Source organism: Glossina fuscipes, unplaced genomic scaffold (assembly GCF_014805625.2).
Source record: "Glossina fuscipes isolate IAEA_lab_2018 unplaced genomic scaffold, Yale_Gfus_2 2, whole genome shotgun sequence".
In the NCBI taxonomy this organism is placed as follows: Eukaryota; Metazoa; Arthropoda; class Insecta; order Diptera; family Glossinidae; genus Glossina; species Glossina fuscipes.
Genome location: NW_023998416.1, coordinates 8483535 through 8507029, shown reverse-complemented (window position 1 = coordinate 8507029; position 23495 = coordinate 8483535). Strand labels below are relative to the sequence as shown.

General features: G+C 34.8%; 1 protein-coding gene and 1 long non-coding RNA gene across 4 annotated transcripts; both read right to left on the bottom strand.

Moving 5' to 3' along the window:
* Positions 1 to 769: 769 nt before the first annotated feature.
* LOC119633845 lies at positions 770 to 6341 on the bottom strand. Of its 2 annotated transcripts, XR_005246897.1 has the most exons (4): positions 5766 to 6341; positions 5363 to 5710; positions 3737 to 3805; positions 770 to 3674 (listed from the first exon to the last, which is right to left on the bottom strand). It is a non-coding gene; the product is annotated as an uncharacterized LOC119633845 (long non-coding RNA). The 2 variants fall into 2 exon arrangements; XR_005246896.1 differs by lacking the exon at positions 5766 to 6341 and having other exon boundaries at positions 5363 to 5758.
* Positions 6342 to 6852: 511 nt separating this feature from the next.
* Positions 6853 to 15721, bottom strand: LOC119633634 (protein obstructor-E). Of its 2 annotated transcripts, none has more exons than XM_038027275.1 (2): positions 15460 to 15716; positions 6853 to 7534 (listed from the first exon to the last, which is right to left on the bottom strand). In XM_038027275.1, exons 1-2 carry the CDS (start codon positions 15512 to 15514, stop codon positions 6906 to 6908), a joined length of 684 nt encoding a protein of 227 aa, XP_037883203.1. In that variant the 5' UTR covers positions 15515 to 15716; the 3' UTR covers positions 6853 to 6905. The 2 variants fall into 2 exon arrangements, with proteins under 2 accessions (XP_037883203.1, XP_037883202.1); XM_038027274.1 differs by lacking the exon at positions 6853 to 7534 and adding an exon at positions 7848 to 8692 and having other exon boundaries at positions 15460 to 15721.
* Between the last annotated feature and the right edge of the window lie 7774 nt (positions 15722 to 23495).

Genomic DNA, 23495 nt, shown 5'->3' with positions numbered 1-23495 from the left:
AAAGTAGACAAACATTTTGTACCAGCTTTAAAAGAATTAACTGCAGGAGCAAATAGACGACGAGGTGTACACGAACTAAAAGCAGAAACAGACGTAGAAACATCAGTAGAGAATGTTGAGGAAGATAGGACAATAATGGATACCAAGGGGGGAACAGAACAGGACGACAACACCATACGCACAAGGCCATGTAGCCCTGTATGTGCGTTAGACAATATCTTAAAAAGTATGCATAATGCAGATGGACCCAGCACTTCGGGAGAGGCGGCGCTGATACGACGAATCGAGTAGCTCAAAGCCAAAAATGCTGCATTGAAGGCAAATCGAGGCCAAGAAGTGGAAGCAGCAGCTGACAGCGGAGTGCCAGGAACTGAGACACTCAAAGACGTCGTGAGCGAATTGAGTCCTCACGAGAAAACAATGCATCTAGATCACTACTCATAAAGGTGACGCGCATGAACTAGAAGTCAATATCGGAGGAGATTGGCTTAGATGTAAGAGCTGTCGTCTGTGACAATACGGCAGGCAACAAGGAAAGAATGAGAAACTTTCCAATGGAGTGTACAGACGGAAATGAGCAGAAGGCAGCAGTCATGAGATATTATTGATGTACGACTACGGGTAAATGATGGGATTACGTTTAAAAAGTTGTAATAAAACTTAACTTAAAGAATTATTTTTAATGATAAAAAGGCACCGGTCTTTTTTAATAATAAAAAGGAAATTGACGGAAGACTTCCCCTTTGGCCTATTTAAATCCCTACTCTACAATAAAAATTTAGAATTTTCTCTATAAATAATAATATGAAAAAGGATTTGACAGAAGGCTTTTTACCCTTTTTGCCTATCATACTTTTTGAACATATATCCAGGGATGCCTAGCGGCAATGGTGGTCAACGTTGATCAACGGCGCTTGTCGAAACCTTATGGTGGAATCAAGCGCATTCCCCTTTTTTTGAGTTGATCAATTTGTGAGCCCTCACTGCTGGGTGCGGCCCTTCGGGGAGTACTCGTTGTGGCTGTGGTTTCACCGTTCCTTGCCAAAGTGAGCGTTGCGTCATCACTAACCTGAGTGGGATTATTTTTCCATACGCAATAAACTATCTGGACTCTGGTGCTGCTTAGGCCCCTACTCTATGGGGATTGTCTAACTCGCCAGGGGGCGTATATTACTCTTAAAGTGGCTTGGGGCACCGTGGGATGAAGCCTTCATGGCAGGAACCCACGTTAAACCCATGCTACAATGTGTACTACATCCACATATTGGATGCACTTAGAAAAAAGACATAGGAAAACAAGCTGTTGGACTTCACCATCCAAGCGAAACTATCGCAAGGAAACGGGCCCAGCTCTGGATTCTAGGCGCGGGGGGGCTGGTATTCCATCGAATTAGTAAAATTTTTGCAACAACACTACTCCAGCGGAATCGAAAAAAAGCAAAATTTTCATATACATGCGCCTAGAAATTTATCAACACAACGTCTGTTGGCATCTGTTTCGCTACCAGTGCCTCATTATAAATTATTCTTTAATAATTACTGCCTGCTAGTCTTGTAAATTTTTCGTTATTTTGTTGGTGCTCCCCGGGGCACTTTTAATAATGATAACATAGAAAAGAATTGCTTGATTTAAAGAAGAACTCGTATTGATTAGAAATGCCCATTGAAACTAATGTCACTCGGATGCCCCTCAGTTATTGGGGGCTAAACGCGACCAAATAAGTATAAAGCGGGCGATAGTTACATACGCATCTCCAGATAGATTCCTCCGAAACTATCTAAATCTTTCCAATCAACATGCAAAGCAAATAGCATTGAAAATTAGCAGAAATACTTTTGGATTGACTTAGCATCTCAGATTCACACCTTTTCATTAAGTAGTAATTGAACGTAGGATTGACACGCTGAGAGCTGATTGATAAGTTTGCTTGTAGCTAATAAAAAAAAAAAAGAATAAAAGAATATTGGTTTTTAATTTTTACTGCAACAGTTGGTCTATCTATGGTCTCCAAACTTTCTTCCTAAACTTGCAGTTTCTTTACACGTTTTGCTTGTACATTGTATGATAAATACTTAAAAAAACGATTGTAAACTTATATGAAAAACTTATATTATGAGACTTTCACTAACGTTATTAGAAATCTCAACATTTTCCTTCTTGCACATCGGGTATAAAAGTTATATTACGAGTCAAATTTTCTTTTTCTTATTTTACGTAAATCTTTGAAGCCATTTGTATGCCTATAATTCGCAAATGGCTTTTCTTTTTTTTTTTTTTTTTTGAATGTAACCGTTTCTGTTTTGTTGATGATGTAATATAAAAAATAATAGGTATTTTCCGTAGTATCAATTTTCAGATTAAAGTCGACGATACGTTAATCAAAACTATCAGTGGTTTGTAAATTGATGTTTTTTGGATCTTCACTTATGCTTCAAAAGTTTGTGACTTACCCCGTTTCTTTAGTAAGACTAATGTCAGCAATTTAGATCGTTCGCATTTAAGATCCTCACGTTGTTAAAGTGATTGGTGCAAGAAAGACGCTGATTATCTGCTCTACATGTTATTGTCACGTTTTCAACATTTTGTAGCTATTTGCAGGTTTTTTTCATTACAAAATAAATGGTATTATCTCCAAAGTAGAAGCACAGGTAAGTGCTTATTTCACGGGAACGGTGAGAAATATTTTTTTCAAACTATCGCCAGCGATATACCTTTCCGACAGTGTGGGAATAAGCGCAAACCATTTCATTGGCCATTCGGGCAAATTTTCAAAAGTTGCAGAGAAAAACGACTTGGGATGTCGATGCAAGCGAACAGTAGGTCCTCTCAAGTCAACTTTAATGGAGCAAGACATCTCAGGGAAGTGTATTTGACTTACCATTATCGAATTTTGGTACATATGTCGGTGCATTGTCCTGAAAACATCTTATATTACCCCGTGAATCCACATTCTGAAACTTTGTCTATCAATGCAATGTTCGTAACTCGTAAGACGATAGGTTTGATTTTCGTTGAATTTCTATTTTTCTACCGCAATATTTCGGCAATTTTTGACCTTTTTTATGTTGCCACTTGACATCGTTACACTTACAACCATTTATACTGTTTTTGCTTCGTGTACTAGCAAATGCTTGCAATCATTTCAGTTTTAGTTTTCACTTCTCTGCTTGCTGTTAAGGTCGCTTTTTCTCAATGTCAATTTTTCCCACGACATGTAAGTGCATATATTTGTATATAATTTAGTGAAGCTTATTTGCTTATTCCGCGTTCAATAGTTGCGTTTGCATGTCCTTTTCATCTCTTAGACGGTCTTTATTCATGACATAGGAAATGCCACACTAGTGTTTGAAATATGTCCATATAAACATTTACAAAAGGGCATCATATTAACGTACATAAAAAGCAATTCATTTTCAATGCCAGAAATCTGTATTACGTTGTTCTAAGACTAACGTTTGATTTTATATCCGACTTTGAAGCTAATGTTGACAGATGGGTAGCGCCATTCCTTTAAAAAATCAATAAGGACTTATCTGCATTTATGTTTGCAGTGATAATCACGATTTAACGCGTTTATAATCAAACATTTTCTCTGCAATGGCATCTACAGCACCGCACGAAAGTTACTTGTACTTATCGCTCTTAATGGCGACTCTATAATGCAAGGTACATGCTGTAAAAATCCATGAAAATTTTAGAATTGTGGCAATTAATTATTTTTTTTTTTTTACTTACCTAAAGTTGTTCCCTAATTGCAACTTTGATGCGATGTTTTCAGAAGCACTTTCAAGCATTTTAAGCACCCTGTAAAGTCAAAAACAATTTTATAAATGGAAATATAATAAAAATTCATGCCAACAAGCGGAAGGATGGTGCGTTAAATTTATAGTGCTTAAATATTCACAGGCTTTTTGGAGTGTGTACGTTTCGTGGATGAAATTACCGCTCTGGAGCGTTCTGCTCGTCTACTGTTGCGTTTCTTTCATACAAAATTAAAATAAGATATATAAAGGTGAAACATGCGTCAAGCAGTTTACCAGCCATAATCCACAACCAATAGTAGATTTTACAGTCAGTCATAGGTCACTGGCACTAGACTTTCCATAACACTGAGTAAACATGTTAATCTGAATAAAACAATCTTTTTTTAAAAAAATATTCTAAAAGTAAGTAGGTGAGCGATTAATCGAATTTACGCGTACTACTCTTAGAAGAAGTTTGGAACGATGTTTTCTGAAATGATTGTTATAATTAATTTGAATTTTTCCAATATTTTACTCTGGAGTCAATTTACACGCGATTTTATGTTCAGTTTTGTTGGTTCTTGTATACGAGCCAAGCCGAGCATTCACTCAACCAATAAGGGAGAAGTTGTCATCATACACTACACAACGTGTGGTAAAAGAGACCATCTGCTCTCAATATACATACAAAAAGGTTCTCAATAAAATGAGACTTAAAATTCATGCTATTTGGTGATGAAATTTTCACAACAAGCTTATCGCGGAAAGTTTCGATTGAAATACACCAAATTTTTTAGACCTCATCTTATTTTCTCATTAAAAATTAATTTTTATACATAAGCAAAATTGCTATTAAGCTATGTGATAGGTTTAAATCATTTCAAATTTTTGGAGTTTAAAACAGTTCAAAACAGTTTTAATAGACTTTAGCTTTTGTATTCTCGTTAACCAATAAGGAAAAAATTTATAACCTCAAAGCTTAGCGAACTTGAATTAAAGAATCAATAACGCCAATAAAATTGAAAAAATGAACGCAAAAAACCAACAACTAATAAAAAGCAACGTTACCAGGTCGTTCATTCCTCTAAAGAAAGAAGAAATAATAATACTGTCACTCGAAAGATACACACAATTTACTCATAAGAAAAAAAAGGAGGGAAGTGAACACGAACGACTGCTAATTCTAGCACATTTGCCCAAATTTCTATGGTCATTGCTGGTAATCTTATCAAAGTAACCAATCAGTTAATTAACCACAGTGGCATCTCCCGCAATATCATATTTAATCTTTGCCGTCTCTGTAATATGCATATATATGATGCAACAACAATGCTAGTGAAGCTGTGCATTTTCAAAAGAAAAATGCTTCTGCTTTTTAATTCTTAACACAAGTCATTATAATTATATATTATATTATATATAATTATATTCCAATTGCTTCTATCATATTGTTATACATGAAAACACTTAGTATCTTTTGCTCAATTTGTTTTTCGGCCTCAAAACTTACTATAAAACTTTCTTCGATAATTTTAATTCCCTTTTTACTTACATGGTGATGAGCCATGTTTGCCTTCTTATTCACAAATCCATACATTAAAACATTTTTGCAACTTACCAGGCTTTTTTAATGCGGGTTGTTGGAATGAACACATTTAGGCCCTTTTTCGTAATCAATATGAAAAATGTGCAGTTCTTTCATATAGGCAGCGTCCACATTATTTAAATCTAGTCAGTTCTATGCAAACTCAGGGATGACGCTGAAAATATGTGCGATACGCTCTCACTAGCATTCGCATAACTCCATTTATGATGTCTCAGTCATCTACTTTTTACCAAAGTATCAATTCTTCAATCACACATGCTTGGACTTTGTTAGCTTGCAAGAAAGCTTTCCATGAAACTATTTGCAGGTTCATGGAAGGCACATTTCCTCTCAAGCTTGCCCGCAAGCCACCTAATATCGCTGATATTGAAAAATAATTAAATATTACCGAAGAAATCCTTTGTTCTTTCCTTACCTGTCTGCTGCGAAACTGAATGCTAAAAAATATGCCACATTTGTGTAAGCTGGCCTGACAGTTCCTTAATATCGTTGACGTTCTAATATAATGAAATGCTTCTAGAACAAATTTTCTTGCTTACTTAAAAAACGATATCTACTTCTTTATGCCGGCAATTTTCTCTATGTTGGCTCTTTAAATATTTTTGATTAGGGTTGCCAAACATTCTCTTTTCCATAGTTCGCAAAACTTTTTTAGTACAAAGGCTTTATACACTATAAGACAAAATAATTTTCGTTTTCATTTTTTGCAAAATTTCAACTTTAAAACAAGAACGGTGTGGAACTAAGTGTAAGAGCTAAATAATTCATTTATTACCTCATCAATGCAATACGCTAATCATCGCGTTCCACCGCTGATGAGGCCGAATCGTACAGTGCTTGAAGCATTAATCACGATCTTTCGCACGCATAAATGATGCGTGTACGTCTTTTGAAAATTTAATTTTTTAGTGACAAACCCAATTTGTATTAATTTTCACAAGCTAACATTAATTATCATTATAATATTTATAATAATTTGCAGCGTTAACTAACAATAATTCATGGCACTATGCAATTTTAAAACAAAGTGGGTTTCGAAACTATAACGATAAGTGATTTATAATATAATCACTTGTTTGGTTAATACGGCTGAATATATTATATATATCATATATATTACATATATATATATATATATATATACATATTCCAAGTTGAAAATATATTTGATTGCATCCGTTGTATAATTGTTTAACAAAGCATCGATATGCTAAGTAAGTAGAAGAAAAACAGTCTAATATTTTATAACAAAATTGAAAAAATTTTTTAATTTAGAGCAAACTACATAAAAGGAGTAAAATGCAGCAATTGTTACATACAAGTGCCGAACAACCAATAATTAAATATCGCCCAACAATCGTAATCAGGGTTGATTGAACAAAAAAAAAAAATGGTTTAAATATTTTAGTGGTGAAACATCCGGAAAAAGTATTAGTTGGTTGAAGATGTTTAAAAAAATTTGTTAAATATACTGTTGAAAATGTAAAAAAAAGCAAGAAATTGCAATTTATTAAATAGTTTTTTATTCAAAAAGACAGAGATGAATGTATGATGATTAATTTCTGTTGAATTTGAAGCCGGCAGAGCATCCCGGTATGTTGGTATAAAAATCACATAGTTTCGTGTCAGGGTTGAAAGCTAAATTACGTCCGCAACTGTACAAACGAGGACGATCATTAACGCAGACAAAATAGCGTTTGCAGTTATCTGGATGTGGATAGAAACGCATTTCTTCTTCATTGTCATCTATATCTTCAGTACGACTAACGGCAGGGCATGTGAATCCCAAAAAAGCTTCGGCATTACATTCTTTTACCGTATCCGGCCAATCGCATTGATAGGTATCAATGTTAAAAGCTAATCCCTCCGGACATTTTGTAAGAGTAGCAATGCCGTGAGCGCAATTGTGATAAACACCACAATTCGCGGGATCACCCAAGGAATAGAAGCCAAATTGTCGAGGACATTCATCCGTACCATTGGCGGGTTGAAGACGCGTACGCTCCTTGCAAACGGATAAAGGAGCGTATGTGCAGTCGCCCGTAGTATGGGTGCGTTGATGAAATAGCAATCCGTCTGGGCAAAGTTTCTCCTCCCCTATCTTGTCGTGACATTCGACATAAGCATCACATTGTTCAGGTGCAGCGAAACGGCCATTAGGTTCAGGACAATCATAACCAAGAACTGTTGAAAAATAATATATAAGAAAAGATTTCAGCAAAGAAATTAAAAATAAATATTTTTTTTTAATGTGACCTGCACCTACGCATACGTGGACGATGGTGGTCAAGAAGGATCGTAGGTAGGGAGGCAGGAAAGAAGAAGCAGAAAACTTATTTGTTTAAACAAAAAACACGATTTGTTTTATATCATTTATTAAAAAAAATTTAATTTTAGTGATCAAAAAAAAAATGTATTTTTTTTTACAAGGACTAGAGAAGCAATAAAACATTTATGTAGATTTTTCTAAATTTATTAGTTAAAATAACAAGAAATTTATAACACAAACCCTAAAAAGAATTTTTTTTTTTAATTTATTTTTAAGTTAAAATTTTCTATTATATGATGATTTTTGCTGATTAGAAAATCCTGTCTTTTGTTGTGAGGCAAAAGCACTTTTCTGCGGTTTCGCAAAACCACTCCTTTGCGAACTGCTTTGCGCTTTGCTCGCTTGCAAACGCGCGTTTTTAATATCATTGCCTTTCTGCTTAACTCCCGCACTACAATTCGGTACATTTTCAATATCATCGCATTCATTGAGTTCTTGATTGAAGGCACGATCTTCACCGCATCCTATACGTCGAGGACGACCCTCCAAGCAAATAAAATAGTGTTGGCAGCTTTGGGGATCGGGATAGAAATGATATTCGGCTGCCGGCTCTCCTAATAAGGGAGATTTCGATTTGGCGGAAGAGCTTGCGGGCCCAGGACATTTAAAGCCCAAAAAGGCAGCAGCATCGCAATCCTCCACCATGTCGGGCCAATCACACTTGTAGGTGTTTTTATTCCACGCCAAATCATCGGGACAATCGAATACATAGCCACGGCCGTCAGCACAATTTTTAAACTGTCCACAATTTTTCGAATCACCTAGAGGAAAATAGCCGAATTGATGAGGACATTCTTCGGTAGGTTGAGCTGGCTGTATACGTCCTTGTCCCTGTTGACAGTCAACATCAATCGGATAACCACAAGGATAACCGGTGCTCTTTTCATTGTATAATAAACCATCAGGACATAGTTTTTCTTCAGCTACACCGTTGCGGCATTCAATGTAACCATCGCAAGATCCGGAAACGGGATACGTACCATTGGAGCTAGAACAAGAACTAGCAGCAAAAGCTGAAAGGTAACATAAAGTGAAAACAAAGTAAAAAGGAATATATTAATAATATTTAAAACCAAGCTTACCTAAGAATGAATCGGTATAATATATAAAAGAACATTACAGTCGGGCAAGGCCGACCGCAACATACCCTACAACACGTTGCCTACTACGATTTTTCACTCCAATATCAATTCCAATAACATAACAAAAATTATGCATTATTTTTATGCAAAGGCGCACTTTTCAAAAAAGCCCACATATCCTAAACATCACATGACGTGATACATATATAGCAAACTTAATTTACTTTCCAAAAATTGCTTTATTTTTCAGATTCCGTCATAAAAAACCAGAAAATAAATAATCTCCCCATATAAGTGCTTGTTTTTCATTAATAACCCTTCTAAATGTTAGGATGTAAAGAATAGACCTATGTGGCCGCTAGAGTTCGCTCAGTCAGTTTGCCAAATCTTTAATAAAAAATCTCAACATTTGCGACCTGTGAGTTGAACACAAAAATACATGCGAACGCATCAAAGGGACCGGCGGACAGACGGACGGACGGAGAGACAGAGAAACTTAGATGGATTCAGAATCATTTTCTGAATAAAAGACGGGTCTGTCCTAAGTTCTTGTAGGTTAGATCCGCACAAACTAAATCTACCCTGCACAAGTATTACAAGCATTACTCGTATTAGTTATTATAACATAATAGTATAATAGTTATATATAACAGCGGATGTATAGTAAGGTGCGCAAGAATACAAGATGCAAAATGCTTAGTAAAAATTTGAAGGAATTATTGCCATTGTAGGTGTTCGAAGTCTTAAAAGATGTTCAAAGACTGATTTTATGGATATGTCATGATTACACCGGCAACGACACCTCTCACATATATAAAACATATCCAGGATCGGGAGTGCGTTTATTCGTTTAAAATAAAGCAAACGGGCTCATTATACTCAGGCAAGATTGACAATTAAGTACCCTACACAGTTCTGCTTAGCACAATGCTTCACTTGTCTTCATCATCGAATAGCAAAAATTACATTAGTTACGATATAAATGCTTAGCTTTAAGTGAAACACTTACATGGGAGACGTCTCGAAACGCGTTGCAAATAAACTAAAGTTAGCTATGATTGAACTCGTAACACTCTTCATCTGCTTTTATTGTGAAATAATAAAAATTAAACCTGATTGTTAGAGAAAGGCTTACTTTTCAAAAGGGCACCCAAGAATGTAGCAACCATGCAGCTATGTGTGTCTATGCAAGTCTTAACCAATTTTAAGCGTAAAGCTCTAAATAAAAAACTTTATGTTTTCATATGAAAGCTTACGTTTTATAAGACCGTTTATATGGGAAAGAGCCCGGAAAATAGCCCCATCCAAGCCGAACTAGTCTTAATAAATAGTTTTTGTAGTGAAAAATTGTTATGTAAAGATTTCTTCAAACGGGACGTTACCTGCGAAGTGGTTATGAAAATGATCCGATCTTTGCGTCAAAACCAAATCAATTAATTAGTTTTTATATATTCTTGTTCTTCTTAATTAACTTTTATATCTTTAGTCGGTATTATCTTTGTGTACTGTAAGCTTCCGAAGCATATTTGCAAGTATGTTTCACGTTAAGATAAACATGAGAACCTATCGACGTTGAAGGGTAGAATGCCAACAAATTGAATAAACGTGACGAGCATTATGTGTAATCGCTTGTCAAATGTTCAAGTGCAATAACTGTTTAGTAAGTTAACAAATTAATTGACAGGATGGGATTATTAAAAAGAAAAATGTTTTACTAAATTCTATATGTGAATACAATTATACACACAGAGGTGCAAAAACTTGATTAACATAATTCCCATCATTAATAACACTGGAAAAGGTTTGCAAAATAATTTGAAATGAAATGAAAAAAAAAAAAAAACAATTAAAAACATTTCCTCGTCTCGATAGGAGAGAAAAAGCAACAGAAACAAGACGAGCAACAAAAATTAAACAACCAAGGAATTAAGCAACAAACTTGACCATAATATCAAAGCTTGACATAATGCTTAAATTTATATATATATATATATACATGTGTATGTGTGTATGTGCACAAGCAAGTTGGCAAGTAAGCCAACATCATCTCTACTTAATTATATAAAATAAAATTTCAAGGTCGTATAGCATCTTTATTGGTTATGTGCTTATCTGATCATTATTTATGTATCAGTATATAAATGGGTCGATCTGGTGCAACTTGTTTGTTTATTATTATTTATTTATTTATTTTTTTTTTTTTTTGTATATTTTTCTTTCATACATATTTTCTGATTTATTTATTATATACTTTTTGAATGAATAGTAAATTTAAATGTTAAAGTTATTCCGTAAAATATTTATATATGGACAAGTTTTTCTTGCTTCTCTCTTCGGACTGTTGTGGTAAATATTTCTCCCTTTTATATCATCACGCTATTATCAATTGAATGTATATTAATTTTGTCATCCTGTTTGCACCCAAATGTCATACGAATTTAAATTAATCTGAAAATGTCCAACCATCTCTCCATTCGTTTCGCAAAAACACACGTGATCAATAGAATGCAGAGTTTGCTTGCATATGTAGGTATGCATGCATTTATATAGAGGAAGATTAGAGGAAGGATGGAATGTAGAAAACTGAAATAAATCGCTAAGACAATTGAACTAATACTTGACACAATCATTTACTAGTTCCATGTGAAAATAATTCCGATTGACTGGCCTTAAATTTCCTTTGATTTTGCTTAAGGCGTGTAACTTAAGAGGAATGTAAACTTTTCACTTGCTTTCATATCTCTCTGGCATATAAAAATATGAAATTTTGGTTTAAAATTGAAAGTTTTTACGAAAATTCATTTAACATCATCAACTATAAAGAATCAACTAAGTTGCTTAGCCGGAATTATAATAATAATAAAAAAATCACTAACACAACCATTTTAATATATAAAACTGGCTCATACGTGAGCTTTGTTAAAGAATCTTATATATAGAAAAAAGTGATCTTTAACAGAAAAGTAATAAAAATTCTATTCGTCTATGATTGAATGCTTCGCTGATCTTTATAACTTCTATGCAAATAAACACAACAAACGAAATTAAAACGAGAGTATATTCTATCGAAAGCCCAGCAAGCATAGAAACAATGTCACATTGCTGTATATATATTCTGAAAATATAACGTAGCCGAAACGTAACAAGTTCAACGTTAGTTAATACATTGTAATGGGCTACTGAACTAGATCCTGGTTATTACGCCACTTTGAATCCCAGGATGATTGGCACTATGTTGGCAAGGGCGACGAGGCCTTTCAGGGCATCAACAGGTCGCCTTAAAGAGTAAGTAACTCTCTGGTCATAAACGATTTGCTGGTGAAATTATGAATGAAATGAATTGGTATTCAAAACACTGCTCCGCTCGCTCGCTGACGACAAAGAAGTCTTTGCGGTAAGGTGACTGGATCATTTTTTAACGAAGAGCTTTGCGCATCGTTTAGAATGTGTTCTACAACAAACCGCTGAATCTTAATTCGCAACAAACGATATTGATTCCCTTCCCTAGAAAGAGAATACCATCATTGAACAACGTCACTCCAAACGATGTTGCAGCCATTTGCACTTAAGGGATGAAGTATTTAGATGTCAAGTTTGGCAAAGCGCTAAGTTTGGACCCTTACCTGACCAGAAGTCGTTCTGTCTGTATCTGCCTACTCTTTGGTACAAGTCCGGAGTATAAACCCTAGAACAAAATGCCTATACCATCCTGCACAACTCCGGCTTGGCTGTCAAACAAAATTGTACTTGAATGTCTCTTTAAAGACTTGACGGTTTAGCCAATAGTGCAGACCAAGAAAGGCGGCAAGTTGAAAACTTTTTTTCTATATCAAAAGATCGATAACGTGAAGGGCATAAAATCAGTTGACAACGCAAAGCACAGCGCAGCAACAGCATGCAGAGAGATTTATAAAATGTAGCAGTCCATGACATAAGCTATTGGAAGCCTAAAGGAGCGTTTTACGCTTTCTAGTGCTTTTTGCAGCGATCATAACCTCAGCGGACTTTTCCTAGATGACGTGGATTTCTTAGGTACAAATTTGTGCAGAGTCTGCGAGGAAAGGGCTAAATGCCTTTGTCTAGATTTATGTGTAGAAATTGCTTAGCGAGCGGTTCGCTTGACGGAAAAAGTGACTTAATGGAAACCGGGAGGGTTTTCTAATCACGTTCAAATTCTCTTTCACAAATTCACATCTTTTGGTACATGGTAGCGCAATAAAAGACGAAGGAAGGAACAAAGCAAAAGACGAACTGTCTTAAGAAAGAAAAGGATATTTGCTACCCTCTAGTACTATTTTATACATTTAATTATGCTTTTCGATCTGGTTACATTGCCATCTTTAACTTCCGATAAGCGAGCTTTTGATATTCTGCGATTCACCCAATGGGATAATAAAAATAGAAATTGTTCCGATGTTCTTATGGTGGCTAGGAAGATGATCAAGTTTTAGAATTTTATATATATAAATGAGTTTGTGGGAGAAATTCTTGTGTCGACTAAAGTCAAGAGAGATGTAAAGGTAAATATTTACTTATGCGATCCGATAGAACTATGTCCCGAAACATTAAGTGCTAAGAAATTTTGGATCTATTCATGTAAATTCCTACAGGGACTATTGCATGTGTCTGTTGTCCTGGCTGACCTAAACTCTGCCCGTATCTGAAATATATTACGCGCGCACTGGGGCTTTCAATGACATTATCTTTGTTTAGCAGTGAAAATTCAATAAGCTTTGGATAAAACTTGAAGATAACTCAATTTCCAAAAACTTAGTTGAGGAAGGAGGAGGTCTGTAGGTTTCCTGTTCTCAGGGGCCGCGTTGACGAGTTAATGACGAGATGAGCGTTCAGTTCTCAGATAGAAATTGAGGCCGCAATATCTTAAGCTCTTGAATTAAGCTAAACTGACTTTTTTCAACATTTCATTACTGTATTCAAACTTACACGTATCCCTTGCGGAATTCCATTGTCCAAAACATTTCTCGCTTTCATTAAAAGGTGAATAGGTCCGATCGTTCCTAACTTCTACTTTACTATAGTCGATGATCGATTTTGGTGGAATGTTTTCACCAGTAAATCTTCTTAATAAAATTTGATCTTTTATGCTTTGCGATTAGTGACGCCTCAATCAATAATTCCCGGGAATGACAATTTATGAAAAATCCGTATTTATTTTTAAATAACGCCTGTTAAAGTTTCAGACCATTTCGATTAGTTCCTTACGATTTACTACAATGTTTCGGTTAAACATTGCTTTTTATTGCGAAAATAAATCGTTCGACCTTAGCACTGGGTTGAAAAAGTGTTATGACAATGTGGGGAACAACAGATTTGTCAACGGTTTGGTGACTTTCAAAAAAGATCGATTCTGAATGAAGTGAACGCCCACATCGGAAAATATCAAAGAGGTTTTGAAAACTATTCTCGATAATCGAAATGAAATAACAAATGATAGTTGACAGCTTAGAGATATCAACGGACAATATATCCGATATATTGCATTAAAATTTGGGCTTGAGAAAGAAAGGCCTTTTATGCCTCATTCACTAAAAGAGGAATAAAAGCATTAACGAGCTGCTTAGCAGCAATAGGAAGGATATATGACCCATGAGCTGAATCGGCGGGTGGAACACTATTTAAAGTAATCGAAAGCGTAACAGTGGCTAGACGATGTATTGTCGTTTGCATTGTATTCAAATCATCGGCTCCTTTGAGAAAAAAGAAGAACCATGAATAGTGATTATCGTAGTAAACTTTGATTCAATTAAAGCATGAAATTGCTGAAAAAAACATCAAACGGTGAGGGGAAACGTGTTCTTTCATCAAGATAATGACAGCAGTCTGTCAGAGGCCGATGATTGCGAAAACAAAGTTGTCTGAATTTAATTTCGGATTGTCCCCATGTCCACCAAATCTTCCGCTTTTGCTTCCTAGCGTTTAGCATATGCTCGCAATGCTGAAAAGAATGCTCCAACGAAAAAGATTTAGACTAAACGATGAGATCATAGTGCAATATTCTAAAAAAAAGGACCGAAACGTTTGGGAAATGTTGTACTGACTAATTGTATTAGTCTTGTCTTTTGCACGAGGTTTTGTTGATGAACAAACTCAAATGTTGCAAAAAAAGAAGCCGTTCAACAAGTTACGGGAATCATTGACGCATGTAGAAGGTATGAGTGAAGAGTAAGCAAAAGTAAACGTCGGCATGCCTTACGATCATCATACCGCATAATTACACGTACATTATAGTCACTATAGAGTGAAATAAATAAAAGATTTGATCCATGATTAAGATTTTCGCCATTATTCCCAATATTGACTCATCCAACGTCACTTTAAAGGCTTTTAAATCTATTTCAAAACTTGTACACTTAACATTAGTTAACTCAGCGAACGCTTGAAGATTATTTTCTAAATATTTGTTTAATATTTTAAAATGCATTTGTTTGACAAGCCCAAGGTAAATAATTTATGCAAAGCAAATTTTTTGCTTAAGCCTTTTACTAATAACAGCACGGAATGTCATTTCAAATGTTTTCGTTTTCTTTTTAAAGAAAATTTTTTCTTTTTATAAAATTTTTCATTTTTCACAAAATTTTTATTGTAAAACAAAAAATAAAAAAGAAAAGAGAATTCGAATTTTTCTCTTAAAATTTTTTAATATAAAAAAAAAGAAGATATTTTTAAATAGTACTAACCCGTTGACCCAAACAAGGCTAAACACGTAAAAGCACTTAATAATATTTTCAACATATTTACTTATATTATTTGAAATAGAAAAGAATTTTATTCTTAATTTCTTTTAAAAATTATTTTCAATAATTCATTCGATTATTTTGTAATTCTGAATAAAAGCGTTGTTTCTAGCACGAGCTTTAGTTAGCAACTGCTCTACGAAACAAAGCGAAAATAATATTTTTAAATATAAAAAAAATAAATTGAAGATGCCGCGCAATAAAATTCACAGGGAATACTTGTTTAGCTCAAAAAAATCTTCAGCTTTTTTATTTAATCGTAACGTAATGCAAAAAAAAAAAGCTTTTTTTCCATTTGAATTTCGTCGGCTCTATAAAGGAAATAAAGTTGAAAATTAATGAAAAAAGCCTATCATTATAGTAATAAACTTTTAATAAATTAATTTTTATTTTCAATAAGCAAGTCTTCCCATCAAAATGTCAAAAAATTTATAATATTCCTATGTTTAATAAATCATCCTTTATAGAGCATTAACTATTAATTACTTTTAACAGACTTTCGGTTAATCAATTCCGTAATGCGTAATACTTGAGCAATCAAGTTTCCAGGGTCACTCTCTCAACACTCATTAGAATATTTATAAACAGACACTTAATCCCGATCCCCGATTGCGAACATTCGAGGCAGTTATGGACTGACGGATCCATAAGGGTTATGTTTCTGCTGAAAATATCTCAAAGGATCAATGCAGTGTCATGCAGGTTCATTATCGTAATGGAAAAAGCAAGGGCTGTCGGCCTGCAATTTTAGCGAACTGCTTCATGTAGACGACTCATAATGTTCATTCTTCGACAAAAGAAATTCACTCAAAGAAATTCACAACGTATTACGATAATCGAAGGAAGCTTACATCTTATTACTTTTTATACCCTGCAAGCAAAAGTGTAGTAAGTTTTTGCAGATCTACGAAGCATCCAGGAGGACCTGAGGTAGATCTATATTCACTTATTAGGTTGAAACATGTTCGTCCGTCTGTTTGCGTGATATCTTGATTACGCATTCTTTTTTCAACTTACAGGCCACAGGACGAACGCAATTAAAAATAGTTTAGATCGGACGACCTTTTTCTTAAGGAATGTCACTAGAAGGAAAACAATTGAAAACACTATAATGGGCCATTGTCCACCATTACATACCCTACAACAATCTACAGTTATTCATGCAATGACTTTTCCAAATAAGATTCTATATGAGAAAGAATAGTTTTTATAACCGCTCGTCCTTGTGCCAAAATATGTAAATGTAGGCAGACGGACGGATGGACAAGCTTAAATTGATTCAGAAAGTAATTCTGAATCGAAATGTATAATAAAAGGTGAGTCTATCTCGAGTTCTTCTGGGTGTTGCGTACATCCGCAGAAATCTAATAAATCCTTACACAATAAGTGGGGTCCGAGATAAGAACTTGCTGGGAACCTAGAGTCCAAGTTATTTCGGGGGGTTGGTTTCTAACTATCCTAAAATGCGCAAGTTTTTGTATTCATTTATATAAAAGCGTTTTTAACTACAGATATGCATAGCAACAATTCACAGAAGGAGTCCGTGATCCTGTTAGGAAACAAAAAATGTTATAAATTGTCTTGGCCTTTTCGCAGGTATATTGCAACATGGGATGCGTACAAATGCAATTCTGTGACGACTTCTATAAATTCCTCGAGGAAAGAGCCTAAGGAAGAATATTGAAACAGGGCAGCGCAGTCTTACGGTCCTGAGTTCATTTGTTAAAAATAACATGTCTATTACACAATGTCAGGACTTTAAACGCGTTCTTGTCGAACAACAACACCATCGACTGACAAAGTTATATTAATTTTATTAAAACATTTGCAATATCCGGAAGGAAACACCGGAATACCCATAAAGTCCTTGATTAGTATCAAATATTGAATTGACTTAATCACGTCCGTCTACACCTCTGCGCAAAGTCGTTTGTGAACATTCTCCTTGCCGGCAAATCGGTTTCAAATTTGACAAAGTTATTAAAAATTCTTGCACGCTGATTAGTAGTGAAAATGGCTTAAGTCGATTAAAGAACAGTACCCACGTTTTCTATGTACTTTCTTCATACTTATAAGTTGCAATAAAGATATGATAAAAATTTCCATGTATACTTTATAAAATGGAGAAAATCAACCACGCCTACCCAATACTAAAGTGTACTAACTAAATGAAAATTTGCATCAGTTACAGCGCACGCCTCAGATCCCCTTGAATTAAAGATGATCGCGAGAAGCTTAACCAAAAGCTCAATGACCTAATCCAATCTATCTATCTATTCAGTTTCTCTTTTTTAAGCTATAACAGTAGGTTTTCTATTAGAGCTTCTGAAGGAGAATCGTAGTTAAAGTATCTCGTCCCGATAATTTTCGTTATTGTCTTTCAATTATGATTATATTTAAAAAATATTACCTGTAAAATTTTAGCTTTTTCGATTTTCGCTCGAGAAGAAAGATTTTGAAATAAAAAATGAAGTACATTTTATTACGAAAATCGGTTAAAAGCACTCTTTCCACAACTTACGGAAAATGTGACGAGAATTACATTAAGCGTTACCATGTTGCTGTACCTCGTCACATGCATGCAATTTTAAAAAGGTTTTCTTAAACGTTACTTAGAACTAAACAAAGAAAAAAAAAAAAAAAAAAACTCCATTTGCTATTCCCGGTAGTTCTTGATCGCATTTCGAATAATACACTTATTTACTTGTCTTGAATTTTTTTAAATTTATTTCAAGTGATTTATGTTGTTGTCTTGAAAATTTAAATATTATTGAAAAACGAAGCAAAACTTTTTATTCACGTATTTGGCTTGGGCTGGACTTTTGATTTCCGATACTTCGAAACAGTACATAAAGATTGTAAAATATATTCCTAATAATGATCGTTTAGATAGATGGCTCTTGGAATTATATGTTTACGCAATGTTTCAATGCAATATCTCTTATGTATATATACGATGATCAAATAAGAGCTTTTTTGTTTTAAACGTCGAATCGTGACATCATCAGTTTATTCAGACAAAAGTTCAATGAACGTGTAATCCACAGAGAGGCCCACAAAGATCATGCGATATAACTTCGTTGGATCTATTATTTGGGGCTATGCTAAGCCATTGGTTTCCCTCCAAGCTCTCGTTAAACTTCCTTTCCAAGATTATTCGCGTTACTAGTAAATCAAGCAAAAATATTATAGTCGGGCAAGGCCGACAATTAGATACCCTACCTCACTTCGCATAATGCAGTTATTCACTCGTCTTGGTTATAACACACTAAAAATTACACATTGATTTCATGCAAAGGCATACTTTTCATGATAGCCTATCTATTGCGGTGGTGTCCAAAACGTAGACTTAGGTGGTCCAAATTCGGTAAGGTTGATTTCTACGTCAATTTACTGTTATGAACTAATTCTCACCATGAAATACTAAAAATTGTACCTTTTTACTATATGAAGATAACGTTTGCGTAGCAACGGTTGAGAGTTCAAAATATTGCCCCAGCCGAACAAAATTTTTCATACCAGTTTAGAACGCCCGAATACTGTTACGGAGCGTTTATGTTGCGAGAATTTGAAAATAGCAATTTTTTTCAGTGGACCGATGTAAACCATTTAGAAGAGCATTCCCTTGGGCGGAAACATGTCGCTGTGGCAAATTTCATCAAGATATCCTTAAAATTGCGACCTGAATAAAAACTTACACGGACAGATATCAGACGTATAGATAAACAAACAGACAGATAGACACTACAGGGGGTGCGGCTCAGCATTGCGTACCCTACACCAGCTTGCAGTTAATCACGAACGAAGTAGGGCTTCTTATGAAAAGGAAGCAAAAAAGTTGTCCAATCGATGTAAAAAGTTCCATTGAAATATCTCAAAAATTGTGGCCTGTAGGTGACACAAACGCAGACGAGACAAGTGTTGCATACATCCGCACAAAGATAATACACCCTTGCATCACATATGATGTAGGGTATAATAAAATGGCATGACCCAATAACTGAAATAAAAATAAAAAAAATTATATTGATATTTTTTCCGGTTTTATTTGAAATTAAATACAGAAGCTGTAGATTAGGTATTGGCAACCGTCGGCCCGTAATGTTGTCAAGTCTAGTCCCGTATCTTGCAGAAAATTCAATTTGTTCGCACATAGGAATGCTGCAAATGAATTGTTCCTACGTTCACTACCGGCTCAGCTCAGCATTTTTAATAATAGTCGGTTCTCGTTTAGGCCCCCGCTGAATTTCATGAATATCAAAATTTGCCCACTGAGGAAAAAAGTTGCTCACCCTTCTTCCAAATCATAAGCTCAAACGAATGGAAGGCCATTCCGACAAATGTTTGCGTCAAGTTTGAAATTATTATTTACGATACATTGCGGATTCAAACTTCTATCAGTTGTCGGCTTAGTTCTTGCTGGACTACATCCATTCACAAACTTGATCTGGCCTCCCACTCTAAATAGAAGTAAGCTAACTTTCATCTCCCTATCTCAATTTTTACGAACGTAAGCATTCTCATAACAAACAATAGAGATGTGGAACATAGAACGAAAGCAACGCAAATCGTCGCAAACCGACATAGAATTTTACCCGCATTATTGATGAAAATTCTGATCCGTATTTCTAGATTTTACAAACGAACAGGCGAGTCTACTATACTTGGAGTTTGATATAAACGAATTTAAATTGAAATTGTTCTCTTCATGTTGCGACATGATTATCTCATTGTTATCTCATCGTCATATTTCTTTTTTAGAACGCGGCACCAAGCCTTTTTCTTGTTCTTCTATACTGAAAATTTCATATTTTTGCTCTTTTTATTCTTTATTTTGCAATGATTAACCGCCTAACGTGTTTAAAATGTTTAATCTTGCGATGTATATATATATATATATATATATGTATATGTGTAAAGCTAATATGGACTCTTTATTAAATGCATATTTTTCATACGAACTGCATAAGATAGTAGACATTTTCTTTGTCTTTGCCCGAGAACGTCTAAATCTCATTGCTTTCGTAAAAATGTTTGGTGTTAAAAAAAAAAAACATTAAGTTTCTTGTAAATTGGAACTGGAGCTCAATCATGAATGTATGTAAAATTTGTTTTTGGGAAGAAAGATAAAAGCAGGAAATCTGGTAAACAAGCTTAACGGAAGCAGGGGACATTTCTTTGTCCTTGCAAACAACAAGTAAGTATCTTGACCTGAAAAAGGTTTATGCTTTCACTATGACTTATTTTCTACGATGCACTGGTTACTTTGAAATATATCAAAATTTTATTAGCTTTTCCCTTAGAACTCTTTATAAATAATGCGGTCCTTTACGTATACGAGCTGATTGTACATATGTTGCGTTTTGATGGCAATATATGAAGAAATCATCAAAACAACTCAAAGTCAGGAGGCAACACAACCTAGGATGCACATGCCCGGACATCAAAGGAATGCTGAGCCAAAGAATTCGGTATATGTGATATTTATAGAAAAGGGCTCCTGCTCGACTTAGAAAATTGGAGCCGTTCGATTAAAAGATTCGGCACTTGTGACTGCCTAAACTAAGTTTGCGATCCAGAAGTGTCCTTAAACAAGAGATAGAATCCATCAAGTTAATGCCACTCTCATTTAGTCTGTAAACGCAAGTTGGAGGAACCAGCCCGAGGAGAGTTAAAAGATATCGTTTTGCTCATACCGATGTTGATCTGACATATATTTTGCATCATCCACAAGTTGATACCTGCCAAAGATTCGTTGCACACAATTTCTCAATCTGGAGTAAGTGTGCTCTTCGTTTTACAAAGAGGTTGTTCGAAAGAGCTTCATGATCCTTACATTACGAAAAGGCCGTACCCATACTCGAGTATGCCTCTGTTGTGTGGTCTCCTTCATATAGGTGCTATGTAGATTCAATCTCTCTTCCTCCCTATGAAAATAGGTTGCTTCTGCTGTCCTTACCGTCTCTTGGGAAACGTAGGTTTGTTCTTGGCGTCTCCTTTGTAATCAAATAATAAATGGTGCTATTGACTCGCCTTCATTACTTGGTGAAATAAGCTTTAATGTCCCTAACCGCTTCTCTAGGCACTTTATCTTGGTTAAGCTTAGTCAGTGTAAATATAGTTATGAGTTCTTTAATCCGCTCAGAGTAGTTCGCAAGAACCCAAATGACGTCTATCACTTATTCTCGTTATCAGACTCTTTAAAGTCCAGTAAAGTAATATTGCTTAATAGGCGCGATTTACCTATGTCTTACATAAACTAGCTTCTATCCTTAAAAGTCGTTACGATTCGAAAATGAATTGTTGTTAGTATTATCGTTTGCCAGGCTTATGCATTTTTTCGATGGCTTAGGGGTTCATTTGCAATTTGGTCCTGTACCGGTTGTAAGTGTGGCTCTATGGTGGTTGTGTACATGCTTTTTTTCTTTTTTTTTTTCCTTCTTATTGTTTTATTATTAATTTAATATAAGTTTTGCTTTAAGTGCCAATTGAACTCGACTGTTATTTGTTTAGTTGAGTTTCATGTATAAGTAGAATTAAAATAAATAAAAATAAACATAAATAAAACCCATATCAAAAACTTGCAAACACATCAAAGCTATTGAAAATGATACTTAACTTAACTATGGTTTTTTTTATCAAAAAGTTACACAAGATAACAATATTGAGCTCGATACAAACAAAAATTATTAAATTACAGAGAAAATTCATATGTATTGTCACTTTTTTGGCATTACTCTCAATACTCAATCTTTTATAAACCTTAACATATATACACAATTATAAAAGCCAAGTTGTTGTAGATTTTCCTTCGCTATGTACTTACATTGTATGGATTCTAGTAGGCTTCATTTTTATACCCTATACTGATTGTGAGACTTGGGTATATTAAGCTTGAGCGCACGGTTGTAACAATCACAAGAAGTTGACATAGACCTACCTGTTTCTATATCGTTTGATTGAGAATCACTTTCTGAAAGTAAGTTTGTCTGTCCATCTGTCCATCTTGTTTTCATGTATTCATTCCACTTGTAGGGTGCAAAGTGTTGAGTCATTTCAATGAAATTTGGTAAACCGTCACATTCCGGACCAAGCACAAACACTATAGAAATTAATTTCGATCGAAACACTTCTTCGACTATTTCCCACACAACAGCTTATTTTCAAAAGTCGTTATGTGAGTAACTATAATAAGAGAAATTGTATAGGATATTTTAGGGGGCGCGGGGTATCCCAATGGAAAGAAACTACTTATTTGCTTATCCTGCATATATGCCACACAATATTTGATTTATATCCAGTAGATGAGCCCTCTCCCTCAATGCCAAATATTATTTCTTTCTTTATTTAATCATTGTTTACACTAATACGTAGAATCTATTCTCAAGAGCGAATATACAAAAGTACTTAGAAATGAACACAGAAATCACTATTTGACTTAAGAGACTCTAATAAAACGTTTAAATATAAATTAATTATGTCACGACAACGAAGCAAGCGCCCTAGAGTTGCTAATACGCATACCATTCAGAAATAAACAACGATAAGGAGGATGAGGGCACAGGACAAGTTGACTCGAAGTAGCCTTAGCATGCCAACTTAAATAGAACTTTTTCGTGGTTTGTTCTTTCTTAACCCGAATATTAGTTTTTTTAGAGTCTGCTGGCGAAATAAGATAATGAACGTCATTCAAGTTTTTAAATAGAACCCTAAGTGAGTTAAACATTTCATATACATTAAGAAAGTTTTAAATACCGAAAATCCCTTGCTGGACGGGTAGGAACAATAAAATCAATCTCCATTACGAAGACCAGTGGATCACTAGTGCCATTGATCAACGTTGCAAGAAGCAAATACCTGAGAACCTTCGCTTCTTAAGCGATGGCTAATGTTATCAGTTGTAATTGGTTTTCGGACGGTGGTAACAGTACCCCCATGAATACCACCGCAGATTACTTTAGGCAAATAGTAAAAACTGT

Excerpts from the sequence above, each read along its gene's own strand:
- LOC119633634 (XM_038027274.1), bottom strand. The coding sequence starts at position 15,514 with ATGTTGAAAATATTATTAAGTGCTTTTACGTGTTTAGCCTTGTTTGGG. Across the intron at positions 8,693-15,459 it reads AGCCTTGTTTGGGTCAACGG|CTTTTGCTGCTAGTTCTTGT; the intron begins GTTAGTACTATT and ends GTTACCTTTCAG.